The sequence below is a fragment of the Gymnodraco acuticeps genome, unplaced genomic scaffold (assembly GCF_902827175.1).
Source record: "Gymnodraco acuticeps unplaced genomic scaffold, fGymAcu1.1, whole genome shotgun sequence".
Classification (NCBI taxonomy): Eukaryota; Metazoa; Chordata; class Actinopteri; order Perciformes; family Bathydraconidae; genus Gymnodraco; species Gymnodraco acuticeps.
In genome coordinates this window covers 2,649,354-2,664,507 of record NW_022990346.1, presented here as the reverse complement: position 1 = coordinate 2,664,507, position 15,154 = coordinate 2,649,354, and the positions used below count along the sequence as shown (strand labels likewise).

At 40.4% G+C, this 15,154-nt stretch overlaps 3 protein-coding genes across 3 annotated transcripts; 1 reads left to right on the top strand and 2 right to left on the bottom strand.

The window, feature by feature from the left end:
• Positions 1 to 16: 16 nt before the first annotated feature.
• Positions 17 to 6,379, bottom strand: mfap2 (microfibril associated protein 2). The gene is made up of 5 exons (XM_034223704.1): positions 6,281 to 6,379; positions 4,323 to 4,384; positions 3,174 to 3,233; positions 2,707 to 2,796; positions 17 to 829 (listed from the first exon to the last, which is right to left on the bottom strand). The coding sequence occupies exons 2-5, from the start codon at positions 4,351 to 4,353 to the stop codon at positions 726 to 728; spliced, it is 285 nt and encodes a 94-aa protein (XP_034079595.1). The 5' UTR covers positions 4,354 to 4,384; positions 6,281 to 6,379; the 3' UTR covers positions 17 to 725.
• Positions 6,380 to 7,207: 828 nt separating this feature from the next.
• Positions 7,208 to 11,268, bottom strand: sdhb (succinate dehydrogenase complex, subunit B, iron sulfur (Ip)). The gene is made up of 8 exons (XM_034223940.1): positions 11,112 to 11,268; positions 10,195 to 10,328; positions 9,535 to 9,620; positions 9,188 to 9,324; positions 8,658 to 8,774; positions 8,470 to 8,571; positions 8,236 to 8,358; positions 7,208 to 7,773 (listed from the first exon to the last, which is right to left on the bottom strand). The coding sequence occupies exons 1-8, from the start codon at positions 11,181 to 11,183 to the stop codon at positions 7,693 to 7,695; spliced, it is 852 nt and encodes a 283-aa protein (XP_034079831.1). The 5' UTR covers positions 11,184 to 11,268; the 3' UTR covers positions 7,208 to 7,692.
• A 368-nt stretch (positions 11,269 to 11,636) lies between these two features.
• mrpl20 (mitochondrial ribosomal protein L20) lies at positions 11,637 to 14,309 on the top strand. The gene is made up of 4 exons (XM_034223941.1): positions 11,637 to 11,879; positions 12,160 to 12,270; positions 12,853 to 12,930; positions 13,035 to 14,309. The coding sequence occupies exons 1-4, from the start codon at positions 11,793 to 11,795 to the stop codon at positions 13,206 to 13,208; spliced, it is 450 nt and encodes a 149-aa protein (XP_034079832.1). The 5' UTR covers positions 11,637 to 11,792; the 3' UTR covers positions 13,209 to 14,309.
• The last annotated feature ends 845 nt before the right edge of the window (positions 14,310 to 15,154 follow it).

The window sequence follows — 15,154 nt, the reverse complement described above, 5'->3', positions numbered from 1 at the left end:
AATCACACACTGAACAGATGTAGTAAAAAAAAGTTTATTTTTTTTCTCAGTCTTTATAGTGACAGTTTTCTGACAGTTTTACAAAGCAGTAGTACAGAGGCCGTTTGTGAGATGCCTTTTGAACGCACTTGTTGCCACTGAAGTATTTTTTTTATGTAAGCTTGCTGCTCGGTTGCTAAGCACAGATCCAGGTGGCAGTAGTACAAACACTGAGGTCTCTCACCACGCATCTCACGATCTACCATGGCTGGATATTCATTAGTTTTTCTGATGTCAGTGCACAGGGGACACTGATGGGTTGCTCATCATGAGACTACTTTTCAACACAAGTACAGTAACATACCAACAAACACAAAGCATGAGATTAATACGGTACAATATGACAAAAACAAATAGAAATAAGATGTTCCGCAGTCTTATGTGCATCTCTATTCATTTTTATAGCACCAGTGTGATGTTATAGCACCAGCGGTTTATACAATCATCAATGTTCTTTGGAGTATATTCATCCATACACACAGGATCTACTGGGCAGACATACATAGTAAAAGACAAAGATAAACACAACACAAAAGTGCTTTTCGCACAGGAGTAATAATTGGTAGGCCTACAGGAAAGAGTCAGAAGGTAAAGTCAGGAGAAAGTGGGAGCAGGAAGAGGATAAGGAGGGGTTGAAGAAGAAGTGGCAGTATCTGGGCAGGTAGTGTCCCTGATCTCTGAATCCATCAGCAGCCACCGCAGCTCTTCCCGCAGCTTCCTCCTATCGATGAGCACTGACCGCTCAGCGCCGCCACGCCGCAGCGAGAGAACTGATCACGACACATGTCCGCTAAACACAGAGACCCAGAGTTAAGAAGGAACAATCTACTTTGTTTAAACATTGTGTAGGCCTAGGCTACCTCTAATCTTCTAAAAGCAAGTCCTAAAATAACAAGAAAGTCTTAAAGGTCCCCTATTATACTGTTTTTCATCAATATATTATAGGTCTCAGTTATATACAAAACATGTTTCTGAAGTGTTTGACTCGAAATACCAAACGGCATCCCATAAACCCCTCTGTTTCAGCCCTGTTTCAAAAGGGCTGATTCTGTGTCTGTAGCTTTAGATGAAAATAAGGTTCCACTCCCAACACCAGATATTTGGTTAAAAAGAACACAATGGTGCTCTGGTGCCCCTTTCACACCAACGTGGTTCCAGGTTCGGAGCTAGAGCCTGATAAGCACCGTTTTTTCCTGTTCACACCGCAGCGGAGCCGGCTCTAAGCACCGAACACCGGTGCTTACCAAGCACCAAAAAATTGTCAGTCTAGAAGCAAGAACCGCTTACGTCGGAGGCAGGGGCGGTATCAACCTGAGCAATAACAGTTTATGGCGAGTAGGCCTACGGCAAATGAAAGTTGTAACAAGCAGTAGCGCTGGCCAAAGTGACTAGAACGCAACCACACACTTATTAAAAAGAACACACTTTATAAAGTCAGGCAACACTAACCAGGCTTCGTGTGATTCTGTTTATTTGTACCTTACTTTGACCATCCGTTCGCTGTCATTGATCATTGTGGAGAGAGGCAGACGTTTTGTTTTGTATTATAGCAGCTATCGGATGGAATCAATACATGGGCTGCACAGGTTGTCATGTCCGACTATAACAAGTAGAATCATAATGAAAAATGTGCCTGTAGAAAACGGCTTATGCCACAATAGGATAGCAACAAGTAGTCAAGATAGTCAGTTTATCTTTGGTTGCTATGCTAACACCACCCATTTTATACCAGAGAAACTTTCATAACAGCGCTGTGATGCCAAACAGCGGGCAGCACTGCAGCAGTCGGTAAATGCAGCTGAAACACATTAATAAACAATTAACCACGGCATTCTGGAGAAAAGTATAAGGGTTGAGAAGTAGTTATTTAATTTAATCTGGCTTCATATGATTAAAAGCAACACGATTATCGACCCAACGCCGTTGGGGAGAAAATCAGTGACGTCATGACGCAGCTGCGGCAGCACCAGTCGGGCTCTGGGCGGTGTGAACAAACGGAGGCTGAAAAGAAAAACCGGTTCCGAACCAGAAAAGCTCTAGCACGGAGCTAGAACGGGAACCGCGTTGGTGTGAAAGGGCATAGGAGGAGATTCAGGTGATAAGGTGGGGGGTGTTATCTTGGTTAGTTATTGGCTAATGGTTACACAAGCCAAAACATCGTTATGACATCATAAGGTGGGCAAAATCTGATCAGCTGACAGGTTTTTATATAAATGGATCAGGACAAAAAGAGAGAATATTTTTTCCGGAAACTTTCAGAATCTCTTTACACAGAGGGGACACATGTTTCTGTAGAAAAGACGTGAAAAAGTGGATTTTTCACAATAGGTGACCTTTAAAAGTTTTAAAATCTATGCATTTCCAAATGTATGGGGTAAGAGTATTATGTTTTGTTTGAATGTAAGACAAACAAACCTTGTTGAGAATAGAAAGAACAGCCAAAACATCTGACTATGTTCAAGCCTTCCATTACTGCAGAGTGCAGACCGATAAACCCAGGATGATAGAGGGAGGCTGTGCTAAATGTCTGTTCTGCTTGTTTACCTTTGTACTGCTGTTTTGTTCTGTGTTTGTTTATACTTCATACCAAGATTTGGTCTACAGTAAATAAATCAGATTCTACAATTACAAGTGTCAAACACAAAGAAAGCATAACTCTGAACGCACCTCTGAGCAGCTCTTCATGTGCACACACAGTCCTCACGCAAACCTCTTTGTTGATGACGTACACCCGTCGCAAGCTTAATGGAAACAAAAGCAGAGGTCAACTATTACACTGGAAAGATAAAAGCAACAATAACTTGATCACTAATTACAGGCAGTACTTCACAACAAAAAGCATTGCCCGATAAAAAATAAACCACCTGCACGCCAACACTGAACAAAACAAGCCATTTGCAAGGGTGTAATGACTTCATATGCAAGATGTTTGAAAATAATAACATGCAGAGTTACAAAAGTGCTATTTACACTGTGAGCACAGTTGCTGTGCGGGAGGTAAATAACAAAGTAATGAGGAGAGAGATCCTTGAGGCTAGGTGGACACATCAGAGAACATACAGAGATGGAGAACAGATGTGCGGAGCTGGGATGTAAACTGATGGTTAGCTGCAACAATCAAATCGAGATTCTCTTAATGAACTCACCCAGAAAAGGAAAGGGTTCCTGGTACTGAGCCTGGGCGAGCAGCAGGGCTGTTGACATTTCACAAGAATAATCACAAAGATGGGGTGATGAGTGAAATACAGGGAGGGAAGGTCGGCATTTACTCTGAATACTGTAACTGAGCATCTTGTTTTCTCTTTTTTAGGTACACTTCTACTCTTGCTTTTGGTTTTAAATGTCCATGTTTGAACATTGTACTTTTTCTTGAAATCTTCCTGCCACAAATGGCATTTTGAGTTCTTATGACACAAAACACACCCTTATTCATTTCCATATATTCAATAGAATACGCCATTCTTGATCTGTTTGACTGTTGTTAGCCAGTGCTTGATATTACGCTTGATATTGCGTAACACTTTGGAGCATGCACCATTTTCCTGTTCCTCCCTTCTGCAGCCACAGTGAGCCAACGCTACATCAAGACACAAGACCACGAGTGAGTTCTGGTTTGAATTGAGCCATGGTGTGTTTTCATTATTACTTTTTAAAAAACAGTTTTTTAGTTTTATGAGATTTGTTTGTCTTTGAAGGGGTTCATATTAAAGTTTGCTTTGTTAGCCCCCATATTCATACCAGACCAAGTAATGCTGAAAAAAACCATGAGTGTATTGAACTGAGAAAGTGTTTTTGCTTTATTGAATGTGCCAAGGACGAACACTTAAAATGTTGCACAGGATCTGACTCACAAGGCGGATACACATATTACTTTACTAACATTGGTGGCCTTTTAGTTTCTTATGAATTCAACTTTTTATTTCCAAGAGTATGTTTAATTTCAAAGGTAACATAGTCTTACAATAGTGCAAAGCATTACTATTTTCTTTAACTATTTAAGACAGCTTTTAAATTACATTACCTTATGAGAAAGTATGTAAGACAGAGCAAAGCTAGTTATTTCCCCCGTTCACAGTCTTTATGCTAAGCTAACGGTAGCTGTTGCTTCAAATATATTCAGCTGTATCAATCTTCTCATCTAACAATTAGCAGAAGATTTAATACAAGTATTTATGATAATGAATATCCTTTAACTGTAATGGTTGCACCGTTTAGTAATGAATATGAGTTATAATAAGTGATAAAGGTCTTCAGGGGCTTCAGTGGTCGGTTGGTGCAGTTACCTGGCATGCAGATGAGTAGGAGGACTCTCATGGTCACTCTGGGAGGTAGACTGACTTTAACCCTGAGGGGGAGATAAGGAGAGAGTTAATAATCAAAACAGAGCAACACGAGGGGAATAAAGAGCTCAGGGCTGGATATTCCTGAACTCTCTCCTCCCCTCTTTTTCCTTGCCCTCCGTCACCTTTCCAACCCCCCACTGTTCTCCCCTCTCTCTGCCCTCCTTCCTCCCCTTCTCCCCCTCCACTGGCCCCAAACAGCCACGGCAAGAAAAAGAGGGGGAAAAAAAGTCTGACAGCAAGAATGTGGCACGTCTGTCTTCCTAGGAACAATCTCTCTGTTTTCCCACTTTTCCTCACTGCAGCAGACAGTCTTGGGGCTGCATTCCAGGAAAGGAAACAGAGGACCCCTCAACCCCACCCCTCTCCCTGAGTTTTCTTCATCCCTCCCTCCCTCCCTCTCTCTGTCTGTCTCCACATCCTTCATTTCCCTTCTGTCACCCTCACTGGTCATTTCCTCGAACCCCCTCCTCCTTTTGCCCCTTTTCTTTCTTCTTCACTCCACAGAGCAAAAGCCTCTCATGTTGAGTGGAAATGACATGTGGACAGAAAAACATGAACAATGACAGCATCAGGACATCAAAGACATCACTGATAATCCCCCTTTAAGTTAAATTGTCAATGACACTCCGGAAGTCACTTCGGAAAATGTTGCATACAGCAAAATCCATTACCTTAACTTCCTCTAACACTCACTAAACTACTTTTCCACTTTGTGGAAAGTATGAATGCTTCTCCTTTGCTGCAGCACAGCAGGCTGTTTCTCACACACACACACACACACACACACCACACACACACACACACACACACACACACACACACACACACACACACACACACACACACACACACACACAACATAAAGCAGTTAGTTTCTGCTTTGTACACCCTTCCCTGTGGACTTTTTCTCTCCCTGTGACTGCATGCACATTTTTATTTTTGTAAGGCCACACTGGATACAAAACGTGATTAAACACAGTTTGCACAATTTCTCCATGTGTAACAGTAAAGCTGTGTATTTGTGTAGCAGAATCACACACACACACACACACACACACACACACACACACACACACACACACACACACACACACACACACACACACACATTCTTCTTGTGCATCACAGTGGCTATCGGAAACCATATGTTTTCACAGCACACATCTGGGAGCGATTAACCCCCCCTCTCCCCATGTAGTCCTTCCCTTTCCAGCTAAAGACCCCTTTCCCCCCACCCACCCACCCCCACACCCACCCCCCCCACCCCCCCACACACACACACACACACACACACACACACACACACACACACACACACACACACACACTAGTTAGCGTTCCTGAGGACAGCAACATGAGATGCAATGCTGTCATTTTGCTTACTTTAGTTTTTAGGCCACTATGACATGTAACAATAAAATACACACATCTAAATCATGCCCTCATCGACCCCAGCCTCTGGAAGCAACTGGTTTGTGTGTGTGTGTGTGTGTGTTTTCCCTCTTGGCACCCTCTCTTTCCATTGTAGTGCCATTCCTGCAGGCTGAGCTGTGAAGTCCCTCCTCCTGCTCCTCTCCAGTGAAAACACAGCACCACATGTCAGCTCTCAACAGCCATTACATACACGCAAATTATCCCACAATTATTCGGTACACATTACGCACACTGCTAAACGCTTTGGATGCTTGAATGTCCTTGGAACGTGGACTGGGCTGCATGCAATCTGTGCGCCATCACCTCACAGCTCCTGATTTTTTTCTTCCATAATAATGAGCACAAATGCAACTCAACTTAAGTCTTCTGAAGTATCAGAACCGAAACATGCACAACACAAAACATATTTAAAAAACATATAAAGTAGGTTCAACGATACTACAATTATTTTTGCAGTTTCTTACCCAACTTTGCTTCAGTTTGCTCCGACTATCCTCAGCTCTCATGCGTCCTGTGAGTGCAGGAGGACTCGCCACATTGTACCACCCCGCATCTGGAGTCTCCTCCCCGTCCCAGCTCCAGCCCCCGGTCCCAGCACCGACCCGCAGCCCCAGCAGGCTGACCCGGGACCAGTCGCCGGTCAGGTGCTGAGACCAGACTTACATCTTTATAAAACACTCAACTTAATTGTTTTATTTATTAATTGTAAGTATTTTCTTTGTTACACGTTCTCTCTGAGAAATCGACTGCTTCCATTAATTATTATTTTGTAACTTTGCATGCATTTTGTTCCTACTGTTTGAACTGCATTACCAAAACACACATATATGCATTCAGTAGTTACATCTTTGTATTATTTGTATCGTTTGAAGAACAGTTGACTCGTAGAAAGATGTTTGGTTTATTGTTGCTTGTACGTATGTATACACCTATTTTCACTTTATTACTGAAGTATAGGTTTTTGTTCCTAGATTATTTTAGTAAATTTATTTTTACATTGACAGCAATGCAAAAGGTCAATAAAGGCATTTCTGGTCCTTAATAAAATAGAGATGCATTTTCCAAATAGGAGATAGATAGGTACAAGCGTCCTAACTTTTCTAACTAACAAATACTCAATTGTAGCTTTTCATAAGTTTGTCCAAGTGTTTATGTCTAGTCCCATCGAGGCTGTGCTGCTCTTTAACAAGTTATTCACTTCAGGTCTGAGCAGATGAATTGACCGAGTGGCACCAACATCTACAGGATACATATTTTTTCACATTTTCCTTAAACTAAACTCAATAATACGAGTGATGAAGCTGATGTTGTAACTCGTTTGAGGCTCTGCACAATAGTGGCATCTAGACGGACACTAACCAACAAAAGAAAGAAACAAAGAAAACAGTGGCAGGCATTTCAACGGTTTAATTTCCATCAAAAAAGGACTATTGTTGGTATGTTGGAAGATCTGAGGGAACATGATATACTGTATCTCTCTGAAGTGCTGCTAAGCTGAAAAGCAAGCAAAAATATGTCTACAGAAAAAAAAAACTCCTTTTTCTTTGATGTGCAGCAGCAGGTCGCCCAAATGCACAAACACACATACAGTAGCGTTGAAGATAAATACCTCTGTTATGGTACATGTAAAACTCAGACACAAACTCTCTCGTGCAATCATACTGTATATGTGTGTTTCATTAACACCAAGTCCTCCAACCACACACACACACACACACACACACACACACCATTAGAGCAGAGTGCAGTCTGTGGAGTGTGGCGGTGGAGCAGATTGCTGTACTGGCCCTTCAGACCTCAAAAAGCATTTTTTATTAAAAAAATCAATATATAATGTTATCATGGAGGGAAAGATTACAAGAGGAGAACTGAGGTTTCAGACGGCGACCACCTTCTTCTCCTTGTATGTGGCCATCATCTTCTTGATCTCAGCTATCGCTTTTCCTGGGTTCAGACCCTAGAATAAAGAGACAGACGAGGCAGAGCAGTGAGAAACAGCACCTCCAGCACTTTATATGTATTGAGGTTTTGTTTAATAAAACTAGTAAAAAATATGTTCACAAACTATTTTTTTTTTTTTTTTACAAAGAACGGATGGCCCACATGTAATTAAAAAAAAACTGGGACTCAAATAACATGCAATACTGCTGACGAAAAATGTATTCAAAAAAATTACAATGTTAATCTTTAACAAACTACAAAATCTCTCTTTATTTTAAACAAAGAACAGCAGACAACATTTTAAATACATTTTTTATTTTCTTTCAATGTAGCACTTTTCTGTTTCTGACTCCACTGATATCGTGGCTAAACTAGAATGACTGCAACGTTAAATATAATCTGGTGATCAAAAATACCTAGTGATTAAAGGGCCGGAGAAATAAGCTGTGTTATGCTGTGGAGATGCACAGCAGGTTACCTTGGGGCAGGTCTTGGTGCAGTTCATGATGGTGTGGCAGCGGTAGAGGGAGAAAGGATCCTGCAGCTTGGCCAGACGTTCCTCTGTGAACTCGTCTCGGGAGTCGATCATCCAACGGTACGCCTGAGAGACAACACAAAGGGACCCATGAGCTCTTCATTCGTTGTATTTTTTAAAAGCAAATTCAGAATAAAAGTCATTGGCGGGGAAATGTGTGTGTGCTCGGACACACACCTGCATGAGCACAGCGGGGCCGAGGTATTTGTCTCCGTTCCACCAGTAGCTGGGGCAGCTGGTGCTGCAGCAGGCGCACAGGATACACTCGTACAGCCCGTCCTACGCAGGGGAAGAAGGGGTGATATTTATTTTCATGGGACTGGAAAACTGCTATGTGTTACTAAAAATCAAACCCAGCGGTGTACCAGTTTCTCTCTGTCCTCCACGGTCTGCAGGTACTGCTCCTTCCCTTCGTTGGCCTCATCCTTCTTCTTCAGGTAGGGCTCGATGGACTTGTACTGGGCGTAGAAGTTACTCATGTCCTGCAGCGACAAAGTTGGCATACACGTCAGAAGGGAACTTTATTTAAACATGGCTTCAGCAAAAGCATTGAAGAAAAGCTGAGGATGTTTAAGTGTGAAAACAACGCCTCTGAAACTTTTGCTTGGTTAACTCAGCGCCAGGAATATATGTATTTGTATTGAGTGTGTCATTTTAGAGTCTATAAATCAAAAACATTATTTCAATCTAGGCTAGATATATACAGCAAATGAACCATGCACATATATATCCTGAATAAATTCAACTAATGATAGAATGAAAAGTCTGTTCATTTAGTAATGTTACGGTTGAGTAAAACAGATTGGAGCAACATTGTTGGACACAGAAATAAAAACTGACAGGGCCTGTTGTCAGTGGACTCAGTTAGACTCAGTGATAGTGGACAAATACTCACAGGTACGAGGTCCTTCACCACATACATGTGTGGCAGAGGGTAAATCTTAGAGGGCTTGCTAGTGTTGGTGTCGATCTTGTTGAGACAGGCAAGTGTGTTTCCTCCATTAATGTTCATTGCACAGGATCCACAAATACCTGCATTGAAAATAAATAATTAATAAAAATGTATATCATTTCTGAGACAGGAAAATGTGAAGACAAATGTTGTTTTGTATCACAAAAGTGGGCATATGCATTTTTTATTCAAGAGTAATAACATTAAAAAGGAGTTATGAAGACTGTAACTCTCTGTTAAAAGGCTAATGCTTCTGCACATTGGTTTACCCATGCCTCCATGTTACTCACCTTCTCTGCAGGAGCGGCGGAAGGTCAGGGTCGGGTCCATTTCATTTTTTATCTTGATCAGGGCGTCAAGAATCATCGGGCCACATCTACATGAAGAAGAACAAAACCAGGCGGTAAATCCAGAATGTCAAGACATGAGTGTAACATTTCTCTGATGTGCTTGACTTGTCCAACAAGAAATTCAGATTAGTATGGATTCAAGCATTTTTGGATTTGGTCTTTATTGGCTGCAGTGTCATGTTGACAGAGGTAAGATGAGAGTTTCTGCAGGTGATTAGAGAACACATGAGGGAGAGGATGGGAAACATGCCAGACTCTTATATCCACTTAGGTTAATTTTACCTGAAGGCTGTTCTCAATTAAATAAACATGCCTTCTGATTGAGAACTGCATTGAACTAAACTAAGAGATTCGCCTCCCACAATGCAAATGAACATGATCAGCTCATAGCAGTGCCTTTTAAAAAGAGTCATATTCTTCAGTTTAAAAGGATAAGCAGAGTTTTTTTTCTGAGAGTCTAGATAATAACATATTCAGTTACACTTCGGCCATTATTTGAGGATATCAGGAAACCTTGTCTTGCGTATTTCAGTAATTTAGGATTGAAAAACACAGGTAGACACACTTCCTCGTGGCAGAGGGAGGAGCAGTAGCACGTACGTGTTGAGGTCGATATCGTAGGTCTGCATGCGGGGTTTGTCCCCTGGAGTGTCGGGGTCCCATCTGTAAATCTGGAACTTCTTTATTCTGGACTCAGCTACTGGAGCCGCCGCTGTCTGGGCATACCGCACTGCCTGAGGCCAGGGAGGGGAGAAACACAAGATTATTTTTGACACTCTACAAAACACTTTGGCGAAAATACTTTACAATAAGAAACAGAACATAAAAGTGCACTGTACTTCACAAGTTTTTTTCAATATCAGTGGACCTTCTGCGTCTGCTTCTGTAAATAACTTAAACATTAACAACTTAACATTAACCCTAAAGCACTAAGTGAAGTATTTCTCTAAGTTAAAGCAGAATAACTACAAAACAAACAAATAATTTATTGATAATATCCATCATTCGTGATCCTAAAACATAAAGCACGACATGGTTAAAGATACATTACGCAATGTTTTCTCGTTGTTTGATTTGACTGAATGATGTACTTAAAACATATCAAACCTCTTTAAAATAAGTATTTTTATTAGCTAGTAATTTTAGTTAACGTTACTATAATTAGCTTATCATTGTTTACATGTTTGTTTTGCTCATTTCCTGTCACGTTGCCTGTTTACGTGGACATTATTCGTTTACATTTAAAGATAAACAAAAACCAGTCGATAAAGAAGAAATGTACAGGTTATAAGGGATTGTTGGTCAGTCTAAAGGCAGGTAACAATGAGGGTTAGCTAACTAGTAGCTGACTACGTAACAGGAGCTTCAGAGCATAGACGGAGCCCTCCGCTGTCAACAGGGAGAGCGTTGTTGCTACGATGTGACGTTACCATGAGCAACGCGATGACAGAAGCTCTTACTGACATTAACGGTTAGTTGAGACTGTTTATTTATTATAATGTTTAATGTCCACTTACCACCTGTCCTGCGGGCGAGCGGAACGACAAAACCCCACAGCGGCTCAAGGACGAGAGGCAAGCAGCCGACATTTTGGATATTCTCTGACCTCCACCGCCTGCTATCCCAGCAAACACCACGGCTGCGTCATAGCTCTTGTTGGAGCGAATGTTTTGCTGACCCTCGTCTACCGGGCACACAAGAACTCTAGAAGTTTTTGTACAGTAACCTTAAACATAACAGGGGTCGTGGCAACATAACCTAGTAGTATCCATAAACTGTATTACTAAAAACATAAATTGATGGGAGCACAGTCTCACAGTTGTAATAGCTCTTTTGTTTTGATTTCGCAAAAGTTATATTCTGATGGATTATAAACACTAATTTTCAAAAAATGTTGAGCCCATATAAACCAATTATATTATTTAAAATAAATCTAGAAATATCATAGTCAGCATTCGTAATGATTAATGATGCTAGCGTTTTCTTGTCAGCAGTAGACGGGCGGAGTTTCGGCAGAGGACACCTTCCGAGACGACCAGGCTTAAAAATCAAACAAACCCTGTGCGCTTGTGTCAGTTGTCGCACGGCGTGTTGGACTCACATAACAGTGAGTCTCTTTACAGTAAAGCTGTGCTAAGGTCACTTCAGTGTTTATATTCTGTTAACAAGAAGACCGTGGTGAAGTAGTACGCTTGAAGATGGTGTTCCTGTCGCTGTCTTGCTGGATCCGAAGCCGTGGACCGGACAGATACTGGAAAGTTCAAGATATAGTCAAAAATGCAAAGGTAAGGCCACGACTATTTTCTGGAGGAGAATATGGCTTAGAGCTGTTCTGTGAACATGTTGTGCTTTTTATAATATTGTAATCTTTGTGAAAGTTACATTTGAAACCTTGTTCAAACCAGACCTTCAGTAAAAGTAATTTGCAATGTTAGTCCTGCTGTGTACAGATGAGCTGTTTGAGTCGGTTGTAAATATGCCTCGTCATTTTTAATCCAATAAATGTAGCATACATAATTATGGTTATTTGGTTTAAGTCATCCCTTCTGTCGCTTCCTCCTCCAGCACTTCAGAGGCAGGAAGAACCGCTGCTACAAGCTGGCAGTGAAGGCGGTCAGGAGGGCTTTCGTCTACGCCACCAAAGGTCGGAGGCTCAAGAAACGCTACATGAGGACGGTGAGACAAGAAATACTCAAATACAAATGTCCTCCAACGACCTGATGACAAACACATGGCACTGCACACAGGCTTCACTCTGAGATTTAAAATGTATGAAAATAAAATAGTAAATAAATAAATAGATGGATAGATAGATAGATAGATGAGTATGTAACAGAGGGTAATGTCAGGTTATTAGAAAACAATACAAAATACTTACAATGCAACAATTTTAGTTGTCATCAAAAATGATTTTAAAAGGTAAATACGATACATATAATAATTAAATATATAAACAAATACAACTTGCACAAGGGCTAATATTGTCAATAATTTGTAATATTAGCAGATTAAATCATGACTTGTACACCAGAAATTCTGTGGAAAATCATAAAGATTAACGAGATTTACAATGCAAGTGTACGCTTTTTTTTTTTTTTTCAAGCAGTAACAAATTGATTGAAACACAAACAGGAATGAAAACAATTGTAAATAATTTGCATAATTTTAAACAGAACCCAATTGATTGGTCCCATTGTGACTGTTGTCACTAATTTCCATCATCATTAATTGTATTTTTTGTGCTCTTTATATCTTCAGCTCTGGATCTCACGCATTGCAGCAGCATCACGTGAGCACGGCATGAAGTATCCCGTCCTAATGCACAACCTCACCAAGGTAGGCTGTGCTGAATTTCCCAGCGGTGCAACCATCATCTCTGTTTTCCAGGCTGTTTATTCACTCTGTCTGTGTGACATATTTTTTTCTTGTCCTTCATACAGTCAAGTATTCAGCTAAACCGACATGTGATCAGCGACCTGGCCATCACAGAACCTCGGTCCTTCCTCTCACTTGCAAAAGTGGCGCGGGCTCGACAACAGGAAGGCTTCCGGGCAGCGTTGGGTGACGGCAAAGAGCCCGTGGGTGTCTTTTCCCGTGTTGTTTTGCTACAGTAAAATGACTTGCTTCAGTTACAGATTTCTTATGTTATGTGATTTAAAGAACAGTGGCAGTGGACTATAAAGATGTTCATTAAACAATTAGTCAGGCACCCTATCCCTTACTTTCTTTAAAGTTGTTGCTTTGTCTTAGTATGTTTGATCACTTGAGAATGCTGCTTGGATGATGTGTATCTGTATGGCAACCCAGTTAGCATCACCTTGGTTTTCAGGACAACAAGCCAGTGGGATTCTTCTTTGACCACAAACTATTGACTGCAAAACAACGAAACCAGAAGTGCAACATTCTGGACCGATGTCTGGGATTAAGGTCCAAATCCTGCAACTCTAGTTACCAGGGCTGAGTATAACAACCCATATAAATGTTCACATCTCATTACCAGGGTCAAGTCATCATTCAGTACGTGGGTGAAAATGACTGATCAGAGAGCAGACAATGATGCACCTGTCTCTGTCTGCTTCAGGTGTAAATACGTTGACATGTTAAGCAATGAGTAATGTCCCTCAAGTAAAAGAGATACAATATATTGCTCTTGGACATTCTAGCGTCTCTACGAATGACTGACCTTGAAGGTTCCTCTGCTTGCTATGCTCATCTTCACCCATTCTGCTTTTTTGTGTTACAATGAAAACAGGTTTGACAAATGCAGATGCTTTTTCCTTTTAAGTCCCTTTCTGATAATTCCATCAATTGGCAACTCCTGAATACTTTTCTAAATTCTTTAAAAAGTGACCCATCTGAAGTTAAGAGAGTTTACAGTAGATTGAAGAATATTTTTGAATTTGTGCATTCTTGTATCATAACAAAGATCTTGTTATAGTCTGCTTCTGCCACTGTTCTGACTACAGTGTTGCCACAAGATACTCCTACAGTCGCCCTGATTACCCCCAGTATCATGATTATCAATTTCCACAAGCCTCCTTTGCATAATGCTAGCTTTTTGTTAAGTTATGATTTGATGATGATTGTGAGTTTTTGGAAGAAGAGTGGCCTCAAGTTTCTGTTGATGACTTTTGTCTCTGTAAATATATATTTTGCCATTTGTTTTGGCAAGGTTGTCCTCTAAATGTTTATTCATTAAACATTTTTTATATATACGTTGTCTTTCTGTCTTCTATTTAAACAAGTTAAATAAATGCAATGTAATATGTGATTATCAGATATATCTTTATTACATTAGACATTTCTAGCTTTAATTTTGGATGCTTTGTGCTTTAAGTGTTCTTCTATGAAAGCTGTAATTTTACACTATGCCCAATTTTGTGTCTTGAGCAGACAATGTGTTTATACAATTATCTTTATTCAATAAACCCAGGGTAATCGAGAAGGTATCAAAACGTAATATTCCTCCAGTACCAACATGTATTCTTGATTGCTCTTTGCTAGAAAAACAGTGAGACACTACTGAAAGTGCACTTCGTTTACTTGAGTACAAATTAAAGATGATTTCACTTTACTTGAACATTTCAATTTTAAAGTTAACTATACTAAAGATAAATGTACTATTGATGAAAAGTTGAATTTTAAGAGATATGACACTACAAACAGGCTGTGATGTTTTATAGAATGTAATGCATTGTATAACATTAGCACAACCTTAAACATCTAAAGTATTACAAATGCAATACACATTAACAGAGCAGTCATATTAATTCAAAACATATAATAGCAAAACCCTTACAGGAAACACTTGACTGCACAATTAGTACATTGTTTTTAACGTAAACCTTTTGCTGATGATACTTCAGACTTTGCTTGTAGTTTTCAGTACTTTTAAGGAAGAAAAAGGATCTGAATATTCTCCCTACCTTGGATACAAAGCACACGCATTCATGTCAATGACCTTCAATTGACAAAACCAGACAGTCTGATGCAACCAAAAGAAAACGAATATCCTTTAATTTGCATGTATTATGACCCTCTTCGGCTACCGTATAATTTT

Excerpts from the sequence above, each read along its gene's own strand:
- mfap2 (XM_034223704.1), bottom strand. The coding sequence starts at position 4,353 with ATGAGAGTCCTCCTACTCATCTGCATGCCAG. Across the intron at positions 3,234-4,322 it reads CCTACTCATCTGCATGCCAG|CCCTGCTGCTCGCCCAGGCT; the intron begins GTAACTGCACCA and ends AAATGTCAACAG. Across the intron at positions 830-2,706 it reads ACATGAAGAGCTGCTCAGAG|CGGACATGTGTCGTGATCAG; the intron begins GTGCGTTCAGAG and ends CTCTGTGTTTAG.
- sdhb (XM_034223940.1), bottom strand. The coding sequence starts at position 11,183 with ATGTCGGCTGCTTGCCTCTCGTCCTTGAGCCGCTGTGGGGTTTTGTCG. Across the intron at positions 8,572-8,657 it reads TGGAGGACAGAGAGAAACTG|GACGGGCTGTACGAGTGTAT; the intron begins GTACACCGCTGG and ends TCCCCTGCGTAG. Across the intron at positions 7,774-8,235 it reads GCACCAAGACCTGCCCCAAG|GGTCTGAACCCAGGAAAAGC; the intron begins GTAACCTGCTGT and ends TCTTTATTCTAG.
- mrpl20 (XM_034223941.1), top strand. The coding sequence starts at position 11,793 with ATGGTGTTCCTGTCGCTGTCTTGCTGGATCCGAAGCCGTGGACCGGAC. Across the intron at positions 11,880-12,159 it reads ATATAGTCAAAAATGCAAAG|CACTTCAGAGGCAGGAAGAA; the intron begins GTAAGGCCACGA and ends TTCCTCCTCCAG. Across the intron at positions 12,271-12,852 it reads AGAAACGCTACATGAGGACG|CTCTGGATCTCACGCATTGC; the intron begins GTGAGACAAGAA and ends TTATATCTTCAG.